Here is a 23,154-nt window from a genome sequence, read left to right on the forward strand (position 1 = left end):
ACGCATATCAAGCCCGAGTATTCTTGTGTTGCAACGAAAGGAATTCATCTACCTTCCAACTAGATGATATTTACTTTTCCTGTCCGAGAAGACTCTCCTCACTGTAAAAGAATTGGCACAGGAGTGGTGGGGATAGTGAACAAGACTTTGTTCAACGTGGGTGATAGCCAAAACGAACGGTGTTTCCTGCCTAAGTTATCCTTGAAGTGATTTGGCCCGAAGCGCCGGTTCCGATACTTCAGCGAAGCCCAAGTTGGTAGGACATATCAAATTGGAAAACATCGATCCTTCTAATCTTCAGCTCCGACATTCCTCGCATTGTGATGCTACCGAGTATCAAAGTTTGATGAGTATCGAATTCTGATGTGATTAACATGTTAGACCTGTTGCAGAGGATATCGTGATGGTACCTATTGGGTTCGGTAGTCTTCTGCACCGGCAGCGGTTTAGATCTAGGGAGAATACCATGGTATTGTGTGAACGCTCCTAGGTTCCCGAAGCACCCGATCCCGAGCGAACCCGACCAACCTAGTCTTCGGAGGTGTAATTTAGCTCACTGATTATGGATCTTATCCGAGACTAAACCACGGATTCTCACGAAATCCCGAGGCCCTGCCCCGCCGGGACCTTCTTCCGACACAGTATATATCGCTACTTAGCCATCCCTCAACTTCAAAATTGCCTTTCTTCAACGCGAGAATACGTTACTGATCATTCTTTCTATTGTCTCTCTTGAAATCACGAACATGGCCTTGCCAGAAAAACGCATCTTTCGCGGTATCCCTTATGTCACTGGCGCCGCCTCTGCCACGTTGTTAGCAGCTGACCTTGAACTTAGTTTCTGGGGCGGTGTTGATCCAAGGACAGGCGAGATCATCGATAGGTTCCATCCGCTGAGCGGTCGTTTTCTGAGAGATACTATCTTGGCAATACCTGGAGGTAGAGGATCATGCGGCGGCAGCGTCATTATGATGGAGCTCATCCTAAATGGCTTAGGCCCTAAAGCGTTGATTTTTGAGCGTCGCGAGGAGATCATCACCCTAGGAGTTATGGTTGCCGAAGAATTCTTTGGCAAGACGGCCGCCGTTGTAACGCTGACCCCAGAGGACTTCCGTGATACTCTAGGCTGGGATGGGAAGACCGTTCACATCCGGGGTGAGCTAGTCTCGGATGCCCCGTTGAAGGCCGACTCTGCCAATGGATCTGCGAAGCATGCCGTTGACCACAACAAGATTGATGTCCAACTTACTGATGCCGACCGGGCGGTGCTGGACGGAGCTAGTGGCAAAGCCGCTATGATCTCGCTGAAAATCATTATTCGAATGGCGCAAATGATGGGAGCCCAAGAGCTGATGGATGTCAGCCAAGCCCACGTAGATGGCGCCTGGTATGGGCCCGGCTCTATTGCTTTTGGTCAGAGACTTCGTGACTGGGACGGCAAGTTCCAAGTTTCTACGACTATCAACGCGCTGAATGTCGACCAAAAACGTTGGCGGGTCCTCGGAATCAATGCAGACTTTGGATCAGCCTGTGACGAACTGGCGAAGGCTTTTGTCGACATGGGTGGCAAGATTTCATTCACCTGCGCCCCGTATTTACTGGAAAATGCCCCTAGACTAGGTGATCCAATCGCCTGGGGAGAGTCCAACGCTGTTATCTATGCAAACAGTGTGCTTGGTGCGAGAACACTAAAGAACCCCAATATGTTTGAGACTCTAATTGCCTTGACTGGCCGCGCGCCAAAGGCAGGGGTCTATGTTGATGAGAATCGCTTCGCGTCTATCTGGTTTAGAGTAACACCTGCCGACGGGGCCGACGACTCATTCTGGCCTATCTTAGGCTACGCTCTTGGTGCTATTGCAACCACTCACATTCCGGTCATCACTGGATTGGAACACCTAAAGCCAAGCAATGACGACTTCAAGGCGTTCTCAGCAGCATTTGCTACATCTTCTAGCGCCCCTATGTTCCACATGGTCAACTTAACTCCAGAGGCTCCCACCGTCGAGGCTGTGTGCGCCAATGGTATAATTCCCAAAGCTATTGATGTGGACTCCAAAGATCTATACGCTATCTGGGACGAGTTCAATTACGGCTCTGAGCCCCGAGAAATTGACCTTGTCTCGCTTGGCAACCCGCACTTCTCTTGCCGGGAGATCAAAGAGGTAGCGAGACTGTGCCAGGGAAAAACTAAGAAAGATGATGTCTCCGTGATAGTTACCTGCGGTCGGGCTCAGTATGGCCTTGCCTCGCAAGCGGGCTATGTTGGGGAGCTTGAGAAGTTCGGAGTCCAGTTCTTACAAGACACTTGCTGGTGCTCTATCGAGGAACCGGTTATTCCGAAAAATACTCGGACGATCATGACTAATTCTGGCAAGTATATTCACTATGGGCCTGGACTAACGGGCAGGCAATTTGCCTTCGGCAGTTTGGAAATGTGCGTCGATGCTGCGTGTACTGGGAAGACTACTGGGGACCCGCCGTCGTGGTTGCAGGGTGTTCGATCAACTTAGATTTAGCCATGGAAATGATCATGTACCAATGTGCTTTCACAATTACAGACATCCCTGGTCCTGCTGTGATTAATGATGCTGCGACTACTAGTCGTATTGCCTACCTACATCCCCATTGGTCAATACTCACTTGTGTTCAAGTGTCAGGCAAGCAAATAAATATGACATCCTTTCCTTTGACTTGTTCTTCCTGTCTTCTCATCGTTTCAGGGAATATTGAAACTCCGGATAGTTCCCAATCCATAGTAATGTCTCTTGCGGTCAGGGTTGGCACGACAACGAATTGCAGGTGGCGACAAGAATCCCCAGATCTACTGTGTGCCGCTGTGTAATCCTCTCCATTTGGCGCAAACATATCGAGGTTCAACTATTCCTATTCTTGCGGCAAAGCCCTCCGCGTTGTTTCATCCAAACACCAATGTCGTGTACAAACCTAATTTCACACCATGTTTGACAAAAAGCCAGGGACTCGATCTTCTTAAATCTGCATGGGATTGATGATCGAACAGTGCTCCTACTAAAATTAGCGCCTAGATGAACCATTAATCATGTCTACTTTTAATGGTTGAAGCCAGTATTCAACACCATTTGAGAACTCACTCTTGACCGTGTTAAATTATACGGAAAAGAGGGCTGGGCAAAATCAGAGCTTAACTTTCCGGAGTCAAGTGTTGTGAACTAAGGCGCCACATGAGACATGATAAGGTCTCGTATACAGATTTGAATCCGTTCATTCAGATTCGATCCAGACTGATTGGAGATCCATTTGGGCTTCACTCTGTGTTCATCAAGGATCTTCATTCTCAAAACAGAACACAGCGAAATATCAGGAACAGAAATTGCAGGCGGTCCTTTGCGTCTGTTGGTCGTACGATTCCAGATTGCCGACAGAGTAGTCAGAGAGCACATGGTATGGCCCGCAATATACAGCATATACTAAGAGCCTTCTGTGGCTCCTCGCATTCTAATTATGTGTGTACCATGGACCAATCGCATAATAGAACAATTGGGCAGCAAATTCAACCGAGAGAACTTTGTCAATGTTCATTCATCGCCCAAATTATCTCAGATGAGCAGGAGATTTATGGTCTGTCTTTTCGTTGTGTCCGCGTTCTTATTTATATTTGCTAGAACTTAAGATGTCTTCCTCCTCTTCTTACTGTTAGATTATTATAATTCTACCATAGACAATGGAAATATGTTATTCTAATCTATTTAGTAAATAATTTGATGATCCATTTTTGATAGAAAAAATATCTTCCAATATAATTTTTAGTATAGTGAAAATTTATAGTTAGTAAATAATTGAATTAGATTCTATTAGTATATTTCGAATTTAATAAGAAGTAGAATTTTTCTCATTATCTTATAAGGTCTGCGGATACCTATTTCTTATATAAGAGAACATAGGTAAATTCTCTTAAAGAATAACTAGATCACCTGACTCACCTGACTTACCCCCTTCAAGCGGCAATGACTGAAAGAGTTAAGAGAGAAGGACTTTTTGTCTTTTGAATGGTAGATCTACCTATCTAGTCTTTCCGAACGAGCACCGGCATGCCGGTCGAGCGCTACGGCGGATCAACTATGTGGCCCACATTTCACAACTGAACCACAACTTATTTAAGTGAATCATCATCCGAAGTAAAAAGACTGTCGCTTCTGGAAAGGTTTCTACATCAGCCCCTTTTCTATCCATATAGAAATATCCCCATCAAGATGAAACCCTACTCGGTTTTCCACTTCATCGCGGCGGCCATGGCCGCAATCACCATCAGCGACCCTGGGGACATTATACCTGCGTTCCAATGGGAATCCGACAACGCCATTATTGCTGATTACAACGTAAGCACCGAGGCAGTGCAAAGAATTGCCCAAGTTGGCCCCTACATGGTGCGTGGGCAGGAAAAGCGATTTAACCATACTACGCTGGCTGTCGACGGCAACGACACCAGCGTACTGGTCGCGACAGAGCACGCCAATGTGTATGTCGACCATACGGAGGTTGTGAAATTCGGCTATTCCAGCAACCTCATCCAGGCCAGCTTTTATGGCGTAAACTCAGCCGTGCTCGTCGCAAACAACAGCCAGCTGCGTTTGACGGACGTGAACATCACAACACACAATGGTGCGGCAAATGTTTACGCCTACGGCACCGACTCCGTGGCCTATATTGATAACGCCTGGCTGTATAGTTCGGGGCCAACGGCGCATGGGTTGTATGCTGCCGGCAATGGAACAATCCGGGCGAGGAATGTGCATCATTTCAGTGGTGGGAACCGCTGCTCTTCGTTTTCCGGGGATACTCCAGCTGGATACCTCTATGTAGAGGACTCGATCGCTCATACTACCGGAATTGGATCGGCTATTGTCTTTGCAGTCAAACATGCGAACCTAACCAATGTAGTCGGGTATGCCGAGCAGTCGCCCGCCTTCTTTACCATTGGTGAAGGCCATGCCGTTGCTACGGACTGTGACCTCACTGCTGGACTTTTGGGTGGGGCAGTCATATTTAGCATCTCCAAGGATACCCAGGCATATCCATTTCAGTTTACTCTGGAGAACACTAGATTGAAGGTTCTAGGCGATGCACCGGGACTCTGGTACGGAACGGTCTATGCCGACAGCTACATCCGCAACAGTCAGATTATCACCGAGTCAGGAATACTTGCCGTGGCTAATTTTTCAACGATCACTGAGGCTTTTAACTTCTACTCTGACTATGCAACTTCCGGGGATATAGTCGCTACCGCTGATAGTCGCATCTACGTCGAAGAGAGTACCTGGAAGGCGATCTAGTTGCATACAATGGGAGCACACTGGGATTCTCCCTTGAACGACACTCGCATTGGAAAGGGCGAGCCTACGTCGGATATGGAGAAGCTGAGCTGGCCGTGTACCTCGATAAGACAAGCAGTTGGAATCTTACAGGGGATACTGCGCTAAAGGACTTTACCAACGCAGACATGTCCTTTGGGAATGTCAACAGCAACGGTTTCTCCGTCACATATGACGCTGATGCTCCCGCAAACAAGGCGCTGGCAAGACGGACTTTTAATCTCACTGGTGGAGGAACTGTCTCGCCAGCCTAGTTTGTATGAAAACCGTTGGAACCCTCATGTTGATGGATGATAAATTCACTAGTGGCTGAACGGATGCAAATATTGGCAACGTACTACGTGTCTAGTCCCAGTGAGGGCGGGCGGCGATGGAAGAAATAGTTATCTATGAGCAAGTGCAACACACACACACACATATATACATATATATTCAGTCATATTCATTTGTGCTGCACGTTTATCGGAAACATATAAACGGAAACGCTACTGCCGCCGGGTCAGTAGCGTACAGTAGCCCAGCAGCTAGTCTATTACCGGGAAGTGGTTGTTCCCATCCCTACATATCCGATGAGGGGCAAGAGTGCATGGTTCACCTCCTTGACTTGTCGAGAGGATTTTTGTCACATGTTTCAAGGCCTCCACCTGTAGTAGATTATCTCATTACAGAGGGAGGTTCACTAATCGACAATACCAATCACAATTGGTTGTCACTTCTCTGTTCTGGGCCTAAGGTAACGTGTGATGGGTGCTTAGATAACGGTTAATGACTCCCCCGGCGGATACACTCGAGCAACTACGTATTCGGTATATCCCTCCTGGGCTATCAAGCCGTGCGCTAGCGTGGTGGTCAACACTAAAATGTGTTTTTCGTGTAGGCCACGTACCGTCATGCAGAACCCCGCAATCTTACCCAATTTGAAGCTTTCCCCGGACTATCCTCAAATGATAATAAGTGATAGTACTACTTCCAACCCCACTCCCCCAGCAATTGTCCAGCTCTAATGTTCCACTCTTCAAAATCTGTCTCCAGGACTAGAATGAACAGATCACCCAGAGTCCGCCGTCGGGGCCCGCGTGCCTCACAAGCCTGTGAGGGCTGTGCAACTGCCAAAGCTCGATGCGATAATAACGAGGTTTGCCAGCGATGCCACCAGCGACAGATGTCTTGTGTTCGACCCTGGCCTCTAGCAGAAGATGAAACCCAAGTTCCTGGGAATGCTGTTTACCCCCAAGCAGATCATACCGCACATTCCGGCGTTTCACATCAGACGCCCATTCGGGCACCGGATGCCAATATAACGCCAGACTTGCCTAGGGCGGGGTCCGACTCAGGTACGATCATTATTCGCTCTCTGGGAGTACAGCTTGTCTTTTGAGATGTCCTCTAATCATTGGGTTAGCGATGGGCACCCTTGATGGCATAGACGATCTAGCAGAACTTTTGGTCGAGGGATCACCACAGAACAGACAGATTCTACAAAATTCGTCTAATATTCTTCGCATGGCTTCCCATATCGTCGGAGCGGCAGGTTTAGATTTATCATCCATTACATCTGATGTTCCCTCTTCCACACATTCAAAGGCCAGAGTAATTCCCCGAAGGTGCTAGAGGCCTATGAAAACACAGTAGGGCGATGGGATCCAGACCCAGAGTATCACCGTGCTGCCGAGGAAGGCAATCTGTTTCTCGATCCAGAATCCAGCTGTATAGAAGATCACCTAGCATATCCTTCCGCTCGCATGTCTGACGATACCGTCTCGTCCGATACACGCGATCGGATCTTGGCCATGATACTGCACACCTGTGAGCCAGCGAATATGATCAAAGTGGTCTCCGCCTTTCCAGCAGCGAATGTGCTTGATCGACTCCTACATCGCTTTTATGCGACTCATGCAACTGACGATGACAGCTGGATTCATATTCCGACTCTACGCTCAAGTGAGATGCCGACAGAGCTTCTGGGCGCTTGTATCACGTCGGCAGCTATGAGATCGTCCAGTGCGGCTGTTCGCCGGTTCGGAACTGCCCTACACGGCGTCCTCCATCCATATTTATTCCAGATTGTAAGACTGGCAGCTTTCCAGCTTCACATGCATAGGGGAAATAACCAAGGGCGATAGTTCGAGAAACGAATAGCACAAACCCGCTGCTTGCAGCAAATCCAGGCGCTTGCTCTGTATGTCCAAACAGGGCTATGGAGTGGCAATAAACGCAGGATGGAAATTGCCGCAGCTATTGTAGGATCGGCTGTCACCGTGAGCCTATGAGCCCCAGTATTCAACTGTATGCCTTCTAACGCGCATGGAGATGCTCCGAAGTGGCCGTCGCTACCGTGCTTTGATCTATACTAGTGTGATCCCAGATCCGGCAGACACTGACGATGTACTCGAGAGCAAATGGCATCATTGGGTTGAGCAGGAATCCTGGAAAAGGTGAGCTCCCATTATCATGTCATAGTGTCCAGTCAGACTAAAGTGTGGATATACCGGCTAGATTGGTGTTCCACATGCATATTCATTGCTCGCAAGAGTCCTTGGTAACTGGGAGTAGAACTCCTGTCTCCTACGCCGAGCTCTGTCTTTCATTTCCCCAAAGCGGGAAGCTTTGGGCAGCGAAGACCGCAGCGCAATGGCTCAGAACATATAACCAGATGCAGAGTTTCGAGAAGACATTTCAACAGGCGGGCCTTCGGGAGTATCTCGCCAACCCGTCTCTCCTGCAGACCATTTCACCACTTTACGATTCCAATTTAGCACGCTTGATCGTCCTTCATGCCGTCGGCTCCATGGTCAAAGATCACCTCCAGTCGAAAGGACTTCTGCTTCCAGGAATCTTGGATACACCTGGAGACTTCCTCCTTGCAGATGAGAGCTTCCAAAACCGGGTAGCTCAGCTCCTGAACAGCATCCGCATACTCCACGACGACAGCCAGCCAGGTGATCATCACAGCAGCCAATTAACAGCCGAATTGATCTCCATGCATTCTCTGACACCCTTTGAGCAAATCGAAATAATTGCTGGCCGCGAAGGACCCGAAGAAGCCGAAGCTGTATTGCCACTCTTGGAACGATGGTGCCAAAGCAGTCAGGCACGGAAGGCAGTATGGCATGCAAGCCAATTTATTCGGTATCTACACCATCTCAATGCCCAGAGCTTCACAGAGTTCTTTGCGGTCGGAGCTTACCAAGCTAGTCTGTGTCTATGTATATATGGGACTATGGCCCAAATGCCCTCTTCGAACAACCTCTCTAGTGGTCTAGGGTCGGGAGGCAATTTCCAAATTGACGGACCAGACTCCCCTGTAATACAGAGATGGATAATTTTGGGATCTGGAACTCCCATGTTGGGAAGCGTGACCTCGGCTTCCACCTTCTATGGTGGTATGCCGCTGGGTGCCACCAGGTCTATTCTTCTTCGAGTTCGTGACCTCCTGTATGTCAAGGCATCACAGAAAAGCCTGTTGCCACTGGTTACTGGAATCTGTGATCTTCTATGTGCCTTGAGCATTACAAAACAGAGAGAGCCCCGGTGCCTGTATTGATGGCGTGACCGACATATCGACTATCATCTGAAGGAAACGAAACAGTGCACAAGAGGCAGACATATTATTGTCTATTGAGGAGTCACTCTTGGTCTTCCAGATTCATTATAGCAATTGGGTCATTGGAAACGTTCTTAGTTTGTACGTCTATGGGAGAAAAGGCAACATAAAAATACTCGTTGTTCGGCCCTGGTAGTCATATGTATAGCCTAACAATTGAACGACACCGCTTACTTAGGTAGTGAAATTAGGACAATGAGCACATACGACCATAGGGTGTGGAAAACAGGGCTTCCCGTCCGCTCAGCCGTACTTAAGCCACACGCCGGGAGGTTAGTAGTTGGGTGGGTGACCACCAGCGAATCCCTTCTGTTGTATGTTTTTTCGGTTTTTGAACCGAAGTTAATATATTATTTTCTTATCGCGAACGTGGCGACGATGATTTCATATGCGGCTTGATTCTCTTCTTTCCGCTATCTTTGTACGGTTGCGGTTGGCTTCTTGTCTCCACTGATGCTTTGCAAACCCTCTAAACGGGCCGCCCGAGATGCATGGCCTTTCCCCAGGATATGATGACGCTGTCAGGGGACGATTCGAAGCCACAAAACCCCGTTCATATTAAGGGTTGTGCTGAGGCTTTAGCTGGAGTCGACGTTGTAGTACTTCAAGGATAGGAGCAACTCACCAAAGACAGATATAGGCCGTCGCTTTGCCGTTGAATTCCCTCGCTAATGCCGGCCAGCGCATGAAGCCTGAAGGTCTGCGATGAGAGATCCGTGTGATTCGGGCGTTCCACCCCGCTGCTAAATTGCCTCAACAAACAGATTTTGGCAGGATAATAAGTTCTGATAGCTGTAGTGAGGTACATGATGAAAAATGGTGTTGAAGGAGGCGAGTAACCTGGGTAACGGCTAGATCGCTCTCTATGGTAGTGACTAAATAATGCGCCATACTCAAGGGCCTCAGGCTGGTTTCCAATCTATTAGTCTCTTTCATTGGACGAATGCTCGCAACCCCATTGAGTCCCATGGTCATACACATTCTCTAGGTACCCATATCCTTGTTCACGGGGTTGTTTGCTTCAAAACAGTAATTCCAAGGGTCGGGTATCTGTTCTTTGCACATGAGAGACCAGAGTTACTAACTTCCCTCAGAAAATAGCAATGGTGTGTCCGAGTGTCTGATAACGGCTAACTATTCGGTATGAAGTAGGTAGTGGTAGTAAGTTAACTTGTCCATGTCTATTAGTATCGGGGAGATTGCTTCGTGGGATCCGATGTCCGCGGCTTGGCAAATTGGCGGCATCTTCAACCCGATGGTCGATGAGTAATCAATGACCAGGTCGTTCACCTACGAACATATATACTTCTAATTATGCTAAACCCTACCTCATCTTTTTGTGCTTCATTCGTGGGTAATACATTTTCTGTCTCTGGATCTTCTGCAAAATGGACGCCAAATTTGGAGCCTTCGACGAGATCGAAGCCGCCTACAAGACTGTTTCGGGCACGCCTCTAGAGACAACTATCCTCATACCGAAGAATGCTCAGAGCAGAAAGTGTCCCGTTTTGGTTCATTTTCATGGTGGCGGGCTGATCGTTGGCGATAAATTATTTGCCCCTTGGTTTCCCTTGTGGTCAGCCGCCTTTCATTATTTCCCTCGTTTCAATAAGATGCGACACCTAACCTAAATCTCTAGGATTATTCAACTTGCGGAATCTCACGGAGCTATAATAGTCACTCCAAATTATCGACTGATCCCCGAGTCCAAGGGTATCGATATTCTTGATGATGTGAAAGATTTCTGGGCTTGGCTTCATTCCTCCTTACCCACTGAAGTGGGAAGGGCTCGTAAAGGCCTATCTCCGCAGCTCTCTAAGGTTGCCGTCGCCGGTGAAAGTGCTGGTAGGCATTCCGGCCATATGTAATTGACTCATATGTTGCTCATCTACTGATTCTTGAAAGGTGGCTACTTATCGTTGCAATCCGCATTTCTTTTCCCGGAGGCTCGAATCAGTGTCGTTTTGGCCCAATACGCAACGCTCGATATTGACAGTCCGTTCTACAACCCACCTCCCCCTTCGCCTCCCTCAGGCCACTCTATTGTCAACGAATATTTGGCAAAGCTTAAGCCTAGTTCGGTTAGAGTGTCTTCCCCTATGCCGGACCGATGGGATCTTTGTGAGGCTATCCTTGCAGAGGGCAGGCATCGCGAGTTCATAGGAAATGAAGACAAGGTTCGCCTGATGAGTACTCTCGAACAAGCTCAAAATCCACCCGCAATCTGGCTTGCTCAAGGCAATAAGGATCCAATCTTAAGTATTTCAAAGTCAAGGAAAAGAAGAACAATTTTTGCGACTAACAACTCAATAGGTGCCGATGGCGACAGCCACAAATTTTGTGGAACAGATGAAGAAAACTCACCCAAGCACGCCGCTCCACTTTTCTGTTCAGCCTGGCTCACATGGGTTTGATTGCATGAGCACATTGGATGAGGAATGGGTGAAAGAAGGCTGCAAATTTGTTGAAAGATATTGGCCACCGAGTGATCAAAAGGAGTCTACGCACTCTTCGTGAGCGGAGAAAGTATGATTTGTGGCTAGGGATGATGCTCCTGGCAACACGTCTTTTCACTTCAGATACAAAGGTACAAACCTACCACGTTGGATGAAGGGTAGATGTAGGGAACTCAAGATTTTGTCAATTGCAGTCATGATAGAAGTTAAAGATTGCTATCCGTATGTGTTGATTCCTTCGCCTTATACTTCTCATATTCCTCCCTTGTTAGGCTTACATTCTCAACAATACAGAATTGTTACAGACCAGAGGAAGAACAAAAACTTAAATATGAAAGGACTAATAAGATTAATAAATCAATAACGCCGGCACAGCAAAAATCCCAGTACCTACTCATGTAAATAGTAGTAGAAAGTTCTGAAAACCAAGTGAACCTCTGAATGCAGTGCACATCAGCCCCAAGAAGCTTGACTATATATGGTACGAATAAGCCGTAGTTTACCAGTCACGAAAGCAAACACCATTTCTTAAGATGATCGACTCGAAGGCTGATGGCATGTCCTTAAGGAGGAAGCCCAGATAAGCATACAATGGTCACTTCCCTCCAGGCAGCAATCTAGAGGAACCTTTCCGGTACGCAGAAGAGAGGTAGTCAATATGCACGTCAATTCCGCGGCGCGGGATAGCCATAGTTGATGACATCAGGAAATCTAAATGGGAATAAAAATCGTTGCAATAATTGTAAGAAGGCCAACAACTTGTCACCGGGCAAACGCTTCCAGTACGGGACTTGCCGATATCTGCGGCTTAGCAAAGCGGCACCCGATACTCTGGAAGAATGCTTCTTTCGGACATGCCACGCTGGGCCTCATCTTCAACCCTAAGATAAACTATCCTACAATTCGGGGAGCTATTCAGTAACAGGGATTGTGTATTTTACCGTCAAGCCGATCTCCGCGAACTTCGGCTTGATTCCGGTCCGATCCCGAGCGACAAATTTGTAGATTTCCAACCCATTGGTATGCAATAGGCTAAGTTTGTTGAGTGCCATAGACTTGAGAGACAAATACTCTTGTGCTTATGATTAAGCTTTGGTCTAATAAGGAGAATATGCAAGTTTCAATAATTATAAATGCAATGAGCTCAAAATCTATGTAGACGCAATGTACCTCAACATCATTAGAAACAACATCCTCGTCGATACGAAGGAATATTTCCGCGACTAGCAAATTGTCCTTCATCAAAGTACAAGTAATTGATAAGCCAATTTCGTATAGGAATAGTATTTGTAATCGTATACTAATGCTTAGGTACACTTCAGAATGATCATGGAAAATTTGTAACAAGCTTTTGTGGTAATTTTAATGGGGCCTCCAGAATTGTCACCAGTGGTTACAAAGAAATAGTGGGCCGCCAGCTCTGAAGGATTTATAAGCACCCTCTATATGGATCTATCATCTCTGGATTGGGCAGAATTTCAACATCGCGCTATTATTATCTATACAGGACTTGTTTCTCAAGATATGACACAACCGAATAGTAAATACGAATGATGAAGATGGTTGCGTTTATTAGGGGCTAATGTGAGGCAAAACGATCATATATAAGTGAGGTCTTCCCTCTCTATCACCAGGATAGTGTTCTGGCTCACCTGCCAAAGACTGTCTCTGCTTCCTGTATCTCACCATGTCTCCTAATAGTACACGGGTCGTGATCATTGGAGCATCTTATGCTGGCATTGGGCTGGCCCAATCCCTCCTCAAGACAATCCCCAACATCCACATTGTGATCATAAACCCCTCGGACACATTCTTTTTCAACATCGCCTCGCCTCGGATTCTGGCAAAACCAACGGCCTATCAATCTGACCAGTATCTGCTTCCCATCGTGAAGGCCTTTGCCCATGCCCCTGCTGGTGCATTTGAGTTTATACAAGGCCATGCAGTCGACATCAACCCTGATTCCAAAACCGTTGTCGTTGCCAACAAAGGCAACATCGCCTTCGACTACCTGGTCATTGCTTCCGGTAGCTCCACTCCATCGTCAACAGCTCATGGAAGCACCTTAGCGCCTTTCAAACCAACCGGCGAAAGAGATCTGGAGGCACAGATTAACGCCGCGCAACATGAGATTGCACGTGCCAGATCTGTCATCATTGGAGGTGCCGGTGCGGTTGGTGTCGAATTTGCTGGGGAGCTAGCCGAGGCCTTGAATGCTCGCAAAACAGACATCGCGCTGATATCCTCGACATGGCATGTTTTGTCCGCACTCAAAAAGGCCGCATCACAGAAGGCGGAGAACATTCTGACTGAGAAAGGTGTGAACTTGGTACGAGCGCGCAAGGTTGTGAGAGCGACGCAAGATGCTACCTCGGGAAAATGGAAGGTAGACTTGGATGACGGCCAAACCATGGAGGCTGACGTATACATTTCGACGACCGGAGTGGTTCCCAATAACAAGTTCATTCCGCCTCAGTATCTGGACAGCAAGGGATGGGTGTCCGTGGACAGCGAAATGCGCGTCAAGGGATCTACTAGCATGTATGCGATTGGAGACATCACCAGCCACTCGGCTCGCCTGTTACTCAAAGCCCAGGAACAGATCCCAGTGGTTGCATGCAACCTTAGAGCTGATATCCTGGGGCAAGGCAAGAGGAAGAGATATATGGCGGACGATAAAGTAATGATGATTGTGCCTGTGGGGTCATCTAGTGGAACTGGCCAGATGTTTGGCATGGTTCCATGGGGAAAGCTGGTTGCCATGATCAAGGGAAAAGACTTCTTTGTCTCCAAGGCGAAGGAGATGATCGGGATGAAATAGATTCACTAGATCATAGTTATTGTGTAAGATTACTAGTATGTAATGTTTATTTCCGGCGTTTCAGTGAATGCCATGGTATTTGGCTTCTGTTGTCCATGGTGGTTGCAATTTCACATCCACCTGGTTTACGTCTGCGATACCGCCAAATAAGTTACTTAACCCAGACTTTAGACAGGCTGGGGGTCGATTTTTTATTCTACCTTATTCATTCAAAAGTAAATATCTCAAGAAACTCCCTCCCCAAGTAGAGTGCTTATATTGCTCTCCTCTTCACGCCGGTGAAACCTATAGTCTACTAGTCTAACGAGTTATTCTATACAATCTAGCTGATATCATGTAAGACCACTGATACCCTTCTCTTCTGCACGAATGCTCGATGTCCCCAATCATCGCTCGGAGGCATTGACACGATCAGCATCGAACAGACTTCGTTCATAATCAATTCTGAAGACTTGTTATTAGTCCGTTATGACCTCTCAGAGCGTTCGGCTATGAGCCGGCGTTAAGAGTTTTGAGGTATCGACCTCCACTCTGTGTCATGCCGAAATGGACATCCACCTGGATCCTGGTTTTCAGAGCCTTCCGCGACGGGTTGCTCCAAGTTCTCCTCCCCCGCGCCCTGCATGAATATCTCTGCTTCGTTTCCATACCGGCAACGCTTGCGGATTTTCTCTCCATATATGTAGAGAATTACGGGGAATGGGACGCAGGCCACGGAAAGAAATGCTGGAACCGAAGCAGCCCAATGGAGTCCTAGATTTTGGAACATTTGATCCGTAAATAGTGGGAATGCAGCGCCAAACAAGGAGCGTGTGAATGCGCTTGCTGCAAGAACTGAAGCGGCGTAGATCGTGTATGTGTCAATAAGATAGTTCAGCACACTTAGAAACACAAGCACCATTCCAAACCCGAAGCCGACACCGGATAAGACACTGGATATCCAGTGGATTGACGGTGAGTTTGTCCAGGCAAACCAGAAAAGCCCCACCGGTATGGCTACCCCGCCGATAATGCATGGGGGAAGACGAGCCTCTGGAGTGGCTTGCCCACCGCTTTCCTTGGCGATCTGGACGTATCGCTTGTTATCCAAAATGGTGTAGAGAAGGGCTAGAATCATTCCAACAAAAATTCCAAGAAAGGCTAGTCCTCCAATACCTTGGTTCCAGCCAAAGTGCTGTTGATAGATAATCGGGTATGCGGCGAAGAGCATATACAGTGTTCCGTAGATGAGAGCTAGGTAGGCTGAGAATAAAAATACAATAGGTTCTCTGAATAGCAGTTTCCAGGGCCGTGACAAGGCTATGCTGAATGCCAAGCGGAGCTTAGCGGGAGGGTCCCCAACGTCAAGTTGGCTCAAGTAAACCTTTCCGTTTATCTTTGATAACTCTTCTGCCCATCGACGTACGAGGACTGGTGTATATGTCTCAGGAATCATCAGCATACCAAGGATCCATAACACTCCGGACACGGTGGCTAGGAGGCCTAGAACCCATCTCCAGCCTGCGCTCATACCGAGGAATCCACCAACGATTGGACCAACCACGGGGCCTAAGAATGGTGCTGAAGCAAATAACGCCATTGCAAGGCCTCGTTGTGAGGGCGCAAACATGTCGGCGACAACACCACCAGCATTGGTCAATGGAGATGAGCCAAAAGCACCAGCAAAGAACCGCAGGACAAGTATAGTCTGAATATCCTGAGCTGCCGTAGTACACGCAATGAATGCAGTCATTGCAGAGTACGTTACGATGAACAGTTTTTGGCGGCCGAACATTTCACTCAGTGGAGCCCAAAGCAATGGGCCAAGCGCAAATCCAAGGACAAAAAGAGAAACCCCCAGGTTGGCAACCTCATGGTTGATTTGAAACTCTGCCATGATCGCTATCGACCCTCCGGTGAAGGCTGAAGAGACAAGGGCCACGCCGAATGTAGAGGAGGTAACAAGGCTGGTTATGAACCATTTTCTGCCTTTGGAAAAGCTGATCGGATTGCGGGCGTCATTTGGAATCCACCATACACGATACGGGTCGATGTCGGTACCTGAACCTGGATAGTGGTGATCGCGCACTTCCGGGAGAATCAGAGCCTGATCCCATACTAGTCGCCAGAGGGGGACTTGTCGGACCGACGGTTCTTCACTTGCATCGGTTTCACCCATCCTGGCTGTCAATAGAAGTGCGTGATGCAACCGTCGGACGGCCGTGGCAAACAGGGGCGAAAGATGAACTAAAGAGAGGCATGATGAAAGAGTTCTTACCTTATAAGCGGAAAAGATTATTTATTGCTTCGTAAATGTCACTATCAGCATGTTCATGTCAAATAAGGTAGACGAAAATCAACATATCGTCCGATCTTTGATATGTTTGCTAGTAGTACTTTGACAAATGTGGAGCCATCGGGGAGATAAATGTGAACCATATCTCGGACACATAACCTCAATTATGCCGTCCCGATCTCCGCGTATGCTCGGACGGAATCTTCCCGGTCATGAGTAATTCAGTAATCGAGCCGGAGAGAACGGAAGGCACTAGAAACACATTATTAAATGCCACATTTTGACTTCTTCTTAATTAGCCACTGAGAATTATTTTTGTTACGATTCCACATTATGTCGTTCCCTAGCAGAAGAATCACCTCTAACTCTAAAGGCATTTCCACAACAATTGGTCATTGTACTGTAATTTAAAGCATATTTTTGACATTCGTGACAAGTATTTATGTATATGAATACATCTCTATAGATACCTCTAATAGTCTTCCTATACTGCGCGAGCAACTTGGCATTACCAGCTAGATCACATGCCCTTCATATATGATTTTTAAGATATATGGCTGTTAAGGAGATTCTTAGCCATTCTGGGGATGGCTAAAGGATACACCCAAAAACCGAGTATTGTACATTACGCAATCGATAAACCTCAGCAAATCCAGGCATGGGCGTTTAAGAGTATTAGGCCACCACAACGAAGTCTATAAAAACTACATATATGTGCATATACTCTGCGGTTTACCGGTTGCTACGTAATAGGAGGTAGGGCTTGGGTGTTTGCTGATATTTCTATCGAATCGGACAGTGAGCATGACGGATTTGTATTTGTGTAAGGGTAGAAAACATTGTCCACTACCAAGTACAACTTCGATCGTGGACCTCGAGCAATGTATACGGCGGAGAGGTAGCAGCGGGCGGCCAGAAGGTTCGCGTGGGCGTCGAGGACCTCGTTGTCATCAAACTTCCCATCGAGGTAAACGGTGAATCCACCATATGATGAAGGTGAAAAATTCAAGCAATGTTCCATGGAAGCTTTGTAAGCAAGTATATATTGGTCCAGTATCACCAATGTAATGTTCCTGGGAGCCTGGGACCAACAGTGTCCTACAATGAGCCAATAGGTATAATATCCGTAGGTCCATTATAGAGGATGTACATGAATGGTGACCAACTTGTGGCCACCTCAGACTCATTGGGGAATCCACAAGACATATTTTGAAGTCGAAGTCGTTCACAGACGAGTCAAGAAGTTCCCAACCACTCTATATCCCCAACCTGCTCCATGAACCAGGCTTCACTAAGCCGTGTTGTGTCAATTTCATCGAATTGTAACAAGTCACCCTGAGAAGTCGTATTGAAAGTGTAATCATCCCCCGGCAAAGTATTCATGTTCACTGGATCAACGGATTTGGAAAGGTTGCTAGTCAGTCCGTCAATATCTAAGAAGGAATTAGGGAAGAAATTAGACATGATTTGATAACGTATGAGTTAGCTTCATTGCGCATGTTAGATCTTACCAGCCTCGCAAGCAAGTACAACGCGATGTTGCAGATTCTCAAGAATCTTGATCGCATGAGCTGCGGATTGGATTTGCAGTTTGTGCTGTTCGAGTATGGTGATGCAGCAGGATACCAATTCCTGAAGGGTGGCGCTATCAAACTCGTCACTAGGGATAGGACATAGTTGGGCCGCAAGAAGGACTATGCCGCAAAGAAAGGTATCTTAAACATGAAGTTTTAGCCACTCATCGACTTAACCAAGATAGGAATCATTTCAGCGTAAGGGTTATTACTCACAATGTACTGTACGCCAACCAGAACTTCGATATACCGCATCTAGATTCTCGTTGAGATGGGTAACTAGTGTGTGAACTGTCGAGATGCACAATCCACACACTTTCATGGCCAGATGTTCTTCTAGCCTAAGTTGTCCCAAGTCAGCCCCTTTGGACAGATGGTGCCGGTTCTGAGCGGCGGAAAGTAGGGTCGGTCTTAGTAACAGGATGCGAATGTACAGGAATCTGGGACTAGTTAGCGATGAGTCCGAGCACTGATAGATACGAACAAAATATTGGAAGACACGAACCTTGAATAGAGAACTTTGGCTTGTAAGACAGCTGTATCGCTCCTCGGATCAGCTCTTGCCTCCACGGCACTCTCCAATCGTAGGTTATTAGGAATTGTGTCGCGCCAGTCATCAAGAGCGCTATTTAGCTTTAAAACGTCCTCGAGGCATCCACGAGACCACCAAAGCTCTTCAGCTCCTCCATTCGAATGGTTGATACTTTCGCAACGATATTTCCTGGACATGATGCCGTTCAAGATCTCGAACAATTGAATCGAACAGACAAAGAATTCCATACTGGACTGGGATTGACTTCGCTGAATACCTTCTCCGTCTTGTAGTAAGTACTCATCATCGATTATCAGCGGTGGAGGAACAGCCGAGTTGCTGGAAATTATATTTGGCCGGCCAAACGTAAGGGCGAGTAACCTAAGTGTCGCTCATAAGTTCAATAAAAATGCTAGCAGGATATACGAAAGTGGACTGACCGATCCAAAATAACACAGTTGTGCCATACTCTGCGTCTCATTTCTCGTTCAAGCTGTGTCTTTGATGGCCGAGTGTGTTCGATATGAATGCCAATGTCTTGTGCGGTTCGGATTGCAAGGCCAACCATGTGCCAACAACGACTCGCGTATTTCGTTGACTGCAGATAAAGACCGGTGAGAAGCAGCATTTGGACGGTAAGAAGCGATGCGGAATCTAGCGCATCAATGTCGTACAGCGCCCTAGACCGCTGATAGAATTGATCAGCTAGGCTTGTCCTCTTGCCAGGAGCGACCAGGTCGCTAAATTGGCAGCCGATGGCGAAGACGATGTTCATAGTCGACAGAAAGATAGGGTCTTCTGCTTTGCCACACACGCTACCCGAGAAGCTTTCGGTCGGAGGGACCCATAAGCTGTCATAGGAAATGACAAATGTTGGTTTGTGGAGGATTGGGAATATTGGATGTGTAAAGTTCCAAAAACAACTCATGAAGTTGTCGGCCATACGTCGTGTGGGTAAAGTAAATGCGTTTATCTCTGGGCCTTCGAAATTTTGTCTACTTCGTCGAATATGCTGTGGACTGGCAAACTGATCTATGTTGCTGGCAATATTCAGCCCCGGCATATTACCAGTCGTTTTGCTTGAGTTTGTAGCACGCATCGTGGACTGGACAAGGGCCATCGTGGACGTATTTGCAGAAGAGCAGTGTTCGTTGTCTTCCAACGATGGCACAATTACTGTTGCATCGGTGCCAATCATCTCATTCTGAAATGAAGGGCGCGAATCTTGTTGCATCAAAACTTGGGCCTCAGAGTAGTTTTCTAGCGGTGGAGGTGGAGAGTTGAGACGACCATTCACTGCCGCAGAGTTAGTATTGTGATTTAGTCTCTCTTGCAATGTGATGTAAAGTTCAACAGGAGTTGTTTCTCCACGTTCTTCGAAGGCGGATGTTCTGGTAGCCTTACAGCTGTGGCCTGGATCTGCTATATCGCGAGGGGCTTGAGCAGGACCCCCTCGGCTGTGCTTTTCGAGCTCTTTCAGGCGATCTTCTAGTGTGGAAATGTATCTGCATTAACCCGTTTAATAATTATTACATGGCATCCAGCAAGGTATTTCGGTGTGGAAGCTATACCTTTGGTTTTTCAATGATCCCTTTTCATATGTGCAGGTAAAACCCTTTTTGCACACCTCGAGCAGCTGGGTCTGTTCCCATTACAGCGTGTCTTCTGATCACGGCAGGCATTACATGCAAGTTGTGTCTTTCGCCGTTTGGCAGATCGAGTCTCGCTAGCGATGCTGTGGAATGTGATATCTGAGGTCGGCCTTGCTGGAGTCGCCTGCGCCTCCTGGGCACGTTCACTATCAGCCTCAACCATATTGTATTATAGATTCCATGGCCTCGAGTGTGATTAAAGGTAGGGGGTGTGGTTCATTGGATGGTAAAGGGAAATGGATGGTCCGACCAGGTCAGGTGATTTCATTCGCTGTACTACGGCGGTCAATAGCGGCCATTACTAATACTAAAAGATAACTTGGAGTTTCTTTAACTAGACTGTATAACGGGAAGCAGATAAAGTATGAAAAATTTATAGTTAATTGTATAACATAATCACAGAATTCCTAACTAATAATCCTGAATGTAATATATTGATACCATATCTATAATAAATTGAGGGGGTAAACATTTTTGCAACTGACAATTTCTTCTCTACAAAGTTGGAGATTCAGTTACCTTTGATTCAAGAAACCCCAGGCAGAGATTGATATGGGAAGCCCGGAGACTCCTAGGTGATTGTGGATATGAAATTTCTTTTCAGTAAGGAAATTCAATGACGACTTTCGTTTCCTCACGACGGTTGAACCGCGCGTAGTACTCGGGCGCCTCCTCAATTCCGATAACGGCGCTGATGATGGAGCCTGGGTGCAGTTTACCGGTCATGATGAGGTTGAGCATCTGAGTGCCGAGACTCAGCGGCGATGAGACGCCTCCACGCACTGAGAAATTATTCATGAAAAGAGGCTTGATGTCAACCGTCTGCTCTTGGTTTCCACTCCCGTAGACTCCGACGATACCAATACCGCCCTGCGGCGCCACTACCTGTCCAGCCTGGTGCAGCACAATGCTACTGTTTACATTGCCCGCCGCATCTTCGGCCTCGTAACCAACACAGTCGAGAACTCGCGTAACGCCAGCCGGCTCGAAGCGGCGTAGTGCCTCCACCGGTTCCTCCACCGCAAAGTTGACTGGAATGGCACCGTGGGCGGCGGCCAGGTCCAGGCGGTCTTGTACGTGGTCTACAACGTAGATCTTCGAAGCACCGCGTAGTCCGGCAGAAAGGATAGCCATTTGTCCTACGGGACCGGCACCGAAAACTGCAACCGTATCTCCGGGTTCCTGACCGGCAAAGTCAAGCGCTGTCCAGCCCGCTGCGAGAATGTCGGACATGAAGAGATAATCATGAATAGTAGACGTATTAGTGCTAGCGTTGATGGGCACAGGCATAAGGGACTCATCCGCAAACGGGATGCGCGCATACTCGGCTACGGAGCGGAGGAGAGACCATATCAATATTTTCCGCAGTCGAAAAGATCACTGGATTCGACAAACTCACCTTGCATACCTATAGATGACGCTGCGGGCGCATCAATCATAGGTCCATATTGGTAATGACCATCGTCAAACGCGAAAGGAATGACGACCCAATCGCCGGCCTTCAGGAACTCAACGGAGTCCCCAACATCCTCTATATAACCAATCGCCTCGTGGCCTATCTGCTGGGGATTCTCTGGCGAAGCCGAATTCTGATGGTATCTGTGTAGGTCGCTACCACAAATGGCACTTGCTGCGATGCGCACAACGGCGTCGGTTGAATTTATGATGGTCGGCTTGGGCACATCGATGACGCTGATATTGAACGCGCCGACGAGAGCAACCGCACGCATGAAAGATTGCATTGTCGTATATGTCGAATGCTTACCCGGCTGTATGATGAGGGCACAAGAAGAAATTTGTCCAAAAACAATCTATACAACGTGGCACCGATCTATTTATGCAGACATTTACTGACGTACGTCGTTGGAGTCTGAAGGACGGAGCAATATTAGTGTATTTCGAGACGCGTCATGCCGAGCCACGATGTCCGTACTTGTCTCAACCATGTTTACATGATCGCCATACGCTAATGTGAGCTGCTTATGACATCCCTGCAATCTTCTGTGACGTATTCCCGCTGTTTAATGTGGAGCTTTCATAGTGAACTCGAGTCCATTGCACGATTTCGTCCAATACCTATAGTATTGTAGTAGAGCGTCTACTTATGGAGAAATAGTCGCAGCTAGATACAGGGTTCCAAAAAGTCTTTGTGTGTGGCGCTCAAGGCTGATAGCAGTCTCTCAGGGCCAACATAGCAGGGCTGCTCACAAACAGGTCTAGGATCATAATGGTCTTTCTCGCAAGGATGCCTATCGAAGATGTGGAAGCAGACAAGGCAGAGAGGGCTATGAAAATTATGGTGGATACCAGTTTAGAAACCTTAGATTTCTCTCTCTGCTTCTTTCCGATTATTATCACAGGCATGACGACAGTATTCCGCCTGCTAGAATAGATATTTTGTTTTCGGTACAGCAAACACGGCGGTGCCTCTATGGCAAATAGGCCTGATATCCCGCAAGGGCTATCATATTTGGAGTAGTGAATGAAAGGGACTGCGGGTGGGAGCGATGGCATTCTGCAAACAAGGGCGTTTGTTACTAGATCCGGGAGGCGACAAAGCGATGTGTATGATTATTGCTGGACCCGTAAGGGTATTTTGGATAGCCCAGTTAGTGGGACCTGATCATGGTAGCTCTGCCACAACTGTTGTGTGACCTGTATTCCAAACTGGCCCACCCCAGCGAATTGGAATGAAGCAGGTATTGGCATGCATGGTCACTTTGGTGGACCAGGTCCTGACCCACCATTAGTGAATAAGCAACCGGATTTAATCCAAACACTGCATGTATGTGAGATGATGGGCAGAGGGAATGTTTGCTTTCAAGTGGGACTGTGGCCGTGATGTGCCGGCCAATAAGTGCCGCCACTGCAGCTCTTAACCACGATCTA

The 23,154-nt window shown here is 47.4% G+C and overlaps 8 protein-coding genes and 1 non-coding gene across 9 annotated transcripts; 6 read left to right on the forward strand and 3 right to left on the reverse strand.

Annotated features, from left to right (window-relative positions):
• Positions 1-746: 746 nt before the first annotated feature.
• On the forward strand, positions 747-2,513 carry AtWU_06699 (uncharacterized protein; the record flags this gene model as incomplete). Its single annotated transcript, XM_035501808.1, has 1 exon — positions 747-2,513. The coding sequence occupies one exon, from the start codon at positions 747-749 to the stop codon at positions 2,511-2,513; it is 1,767 nt and encodes a 588-aa protein (XP_035357701.1).
• Positions 2,514-4,232: 1,719 nt separating this feature from the next.
• AtWU_06700 (uncharacterized protein) lies at positions 4,233-5,605 on the forward strand (the record flags this gene model as incomplete). The annotated part of the gene is made up of 2 exons (XM_035501809.1): positions 4,233-5,170; positions 5,290-5,605. The coding sequence occupies 2 exons, from the start codon at positions 4,233-4,235 to the stop codon at positions 5,603-5,605; spliced, it is 1,254 nt and encodes a 417-aa protein (XP_035357702.1).
• A 785-nt stretch (positions 5,606-6,390) lies between these two features.
• Positions 6,391-8,895, forward strand: AtWU_06701 (Zn(II)2Cys6 transcription factor domain-containing protein; the record flags this gene model as incomplete). The annotated part of the gene is made up of 6 exons (XM_035501810.1): positions 6,391-6,685; positions 6,754-6,882; positions 6,936-7,417; positions 7,475-7,609; positions 7,662-7,786; positions 7,848-8,895. 6 exons carry the CDS (start codon positions 6,391-6,393, stop codon positions 8,893-8,895), a joined length of 2,214 nt encoding a protein of 737 aa, XP_035357703.1.
• A 265-nt stretch (positions 8,896-9,160) lies between these two features.
• On the forward strand, positions 9,161-9,276 carry AtWU_r37. Its single transcript, XR_004775218.1, has one exon. It is a non-coding gene; the product is annotated as a 5S ribosomal RNA (ribosomal RNA).
• A 1,067-nt stretch (positions 9,277-10,343) lies between these two features.
• AtWU_06702 (alpha/beta hydrolase) lies at positions 10,344-11,369 on the forward strand (the record flags this gene model as incomplete). Its single annotated transcript, XM_035501811.1, has 4 exons — positions 10,344-10,531; positions 10,595-10,800; positions 10,861-11,214; positions 11,269-11,369. The coding sequence occupies 4 exons, from the start codon at positions 10,344-10,346 to the stop codon at positions 11,367-11,369; spliced, it is 849 nt and encodes a 282-aa protein (XP_035357704.1).
• Positions 11,370-13,098: 1,729 nt separating this feature from the next.
• Positions 13,099-14,232, forward strand: AtWU_06703 (NAD(P)/FAD-dependent oxidoreductase; the record flags this gene model as incomplete). Its single annotated transcript, XM_035501812.1, has 1 exon — positions 13,099-14,232. One exon carries the CDS (start codon positions 13,099-13,101, stop codon positions 14,230-14,232), a length of 1,134 nt encoding a protein of 377 aa, XP_035357705.1.
• A 502-nt stretch (positions 14,233-14,734) lies between these two features.
• AtWU_06704 (MFS transporter) lies at positions 14,735-16,390 on the reverse strand (the record flags this gene model as incomplete). The annotated part of the gene is made up of 1 exon (XM_035501813.1): positions 14,735-16,390. The coding sequence occupies one exon, from the start codon at positions 16,388-16,390 to the stop codon at positions 14,735-14,737; it is 1,656 nt and encodes a 551-aa protein (XP_035357706.1).
• Positions 16,391-17,743: 1,353 nt separating this feature from the next.
• Positions 17,744-20,428, reverse strand: AtWU_06705 (transcription factor domain-containing protein; the record flags this gene model as incomplete). The annotated part of the gene is made up of 6 exons (XM_035501814.1): positions 17,744-17,940; positions 18,019-18,222; positions 18,298-18,521; positions 18,587-18,994; positions 19,054-19,909; positions 20,299-20,428. 6 exons carry the CDS (start codon positions 20,426-20,428, stop codon positions 17,744-17,746), a joined length of 2,019 nt encoding a protein of 672 aa, XP_035357707.1.
• Positions 20,429-20,865: 437 nt separating this feature from the next.
• AtWU_06706 (GroES-like protein) lies at positions 20,866-22,007 on the reverse strand (the record flags this gene model as incomplete). Its single annotated transcript, XM_035501815.1, has 2 exons — positions 20,866-21,593; positions 21,665-22,007. 2 exons carry the CDS (start codon positions 22,005-22,007, stop codon positions 20,866-20,868), a joined length of 1,071 nt encoding a protein of 356 aa, XP_035357708.1.
• Between the last annotated feature and the right edge of the window lie 1,147 nt (positions 22,008-23,154).

This window comes from Aspergillus tubingensis (assembly GCF_013340325.1).
Source record: "Aspergillus tubingensis WU-2223L DNA, scaffold_8, whole genome shotgun sequence".
NCBI lineage: Eukaryota > Fungi > Ascomycota > Eurotiomycetes > Eurotiales > Aspergillaceae > Aspergillus > Aspergillus tubingensis.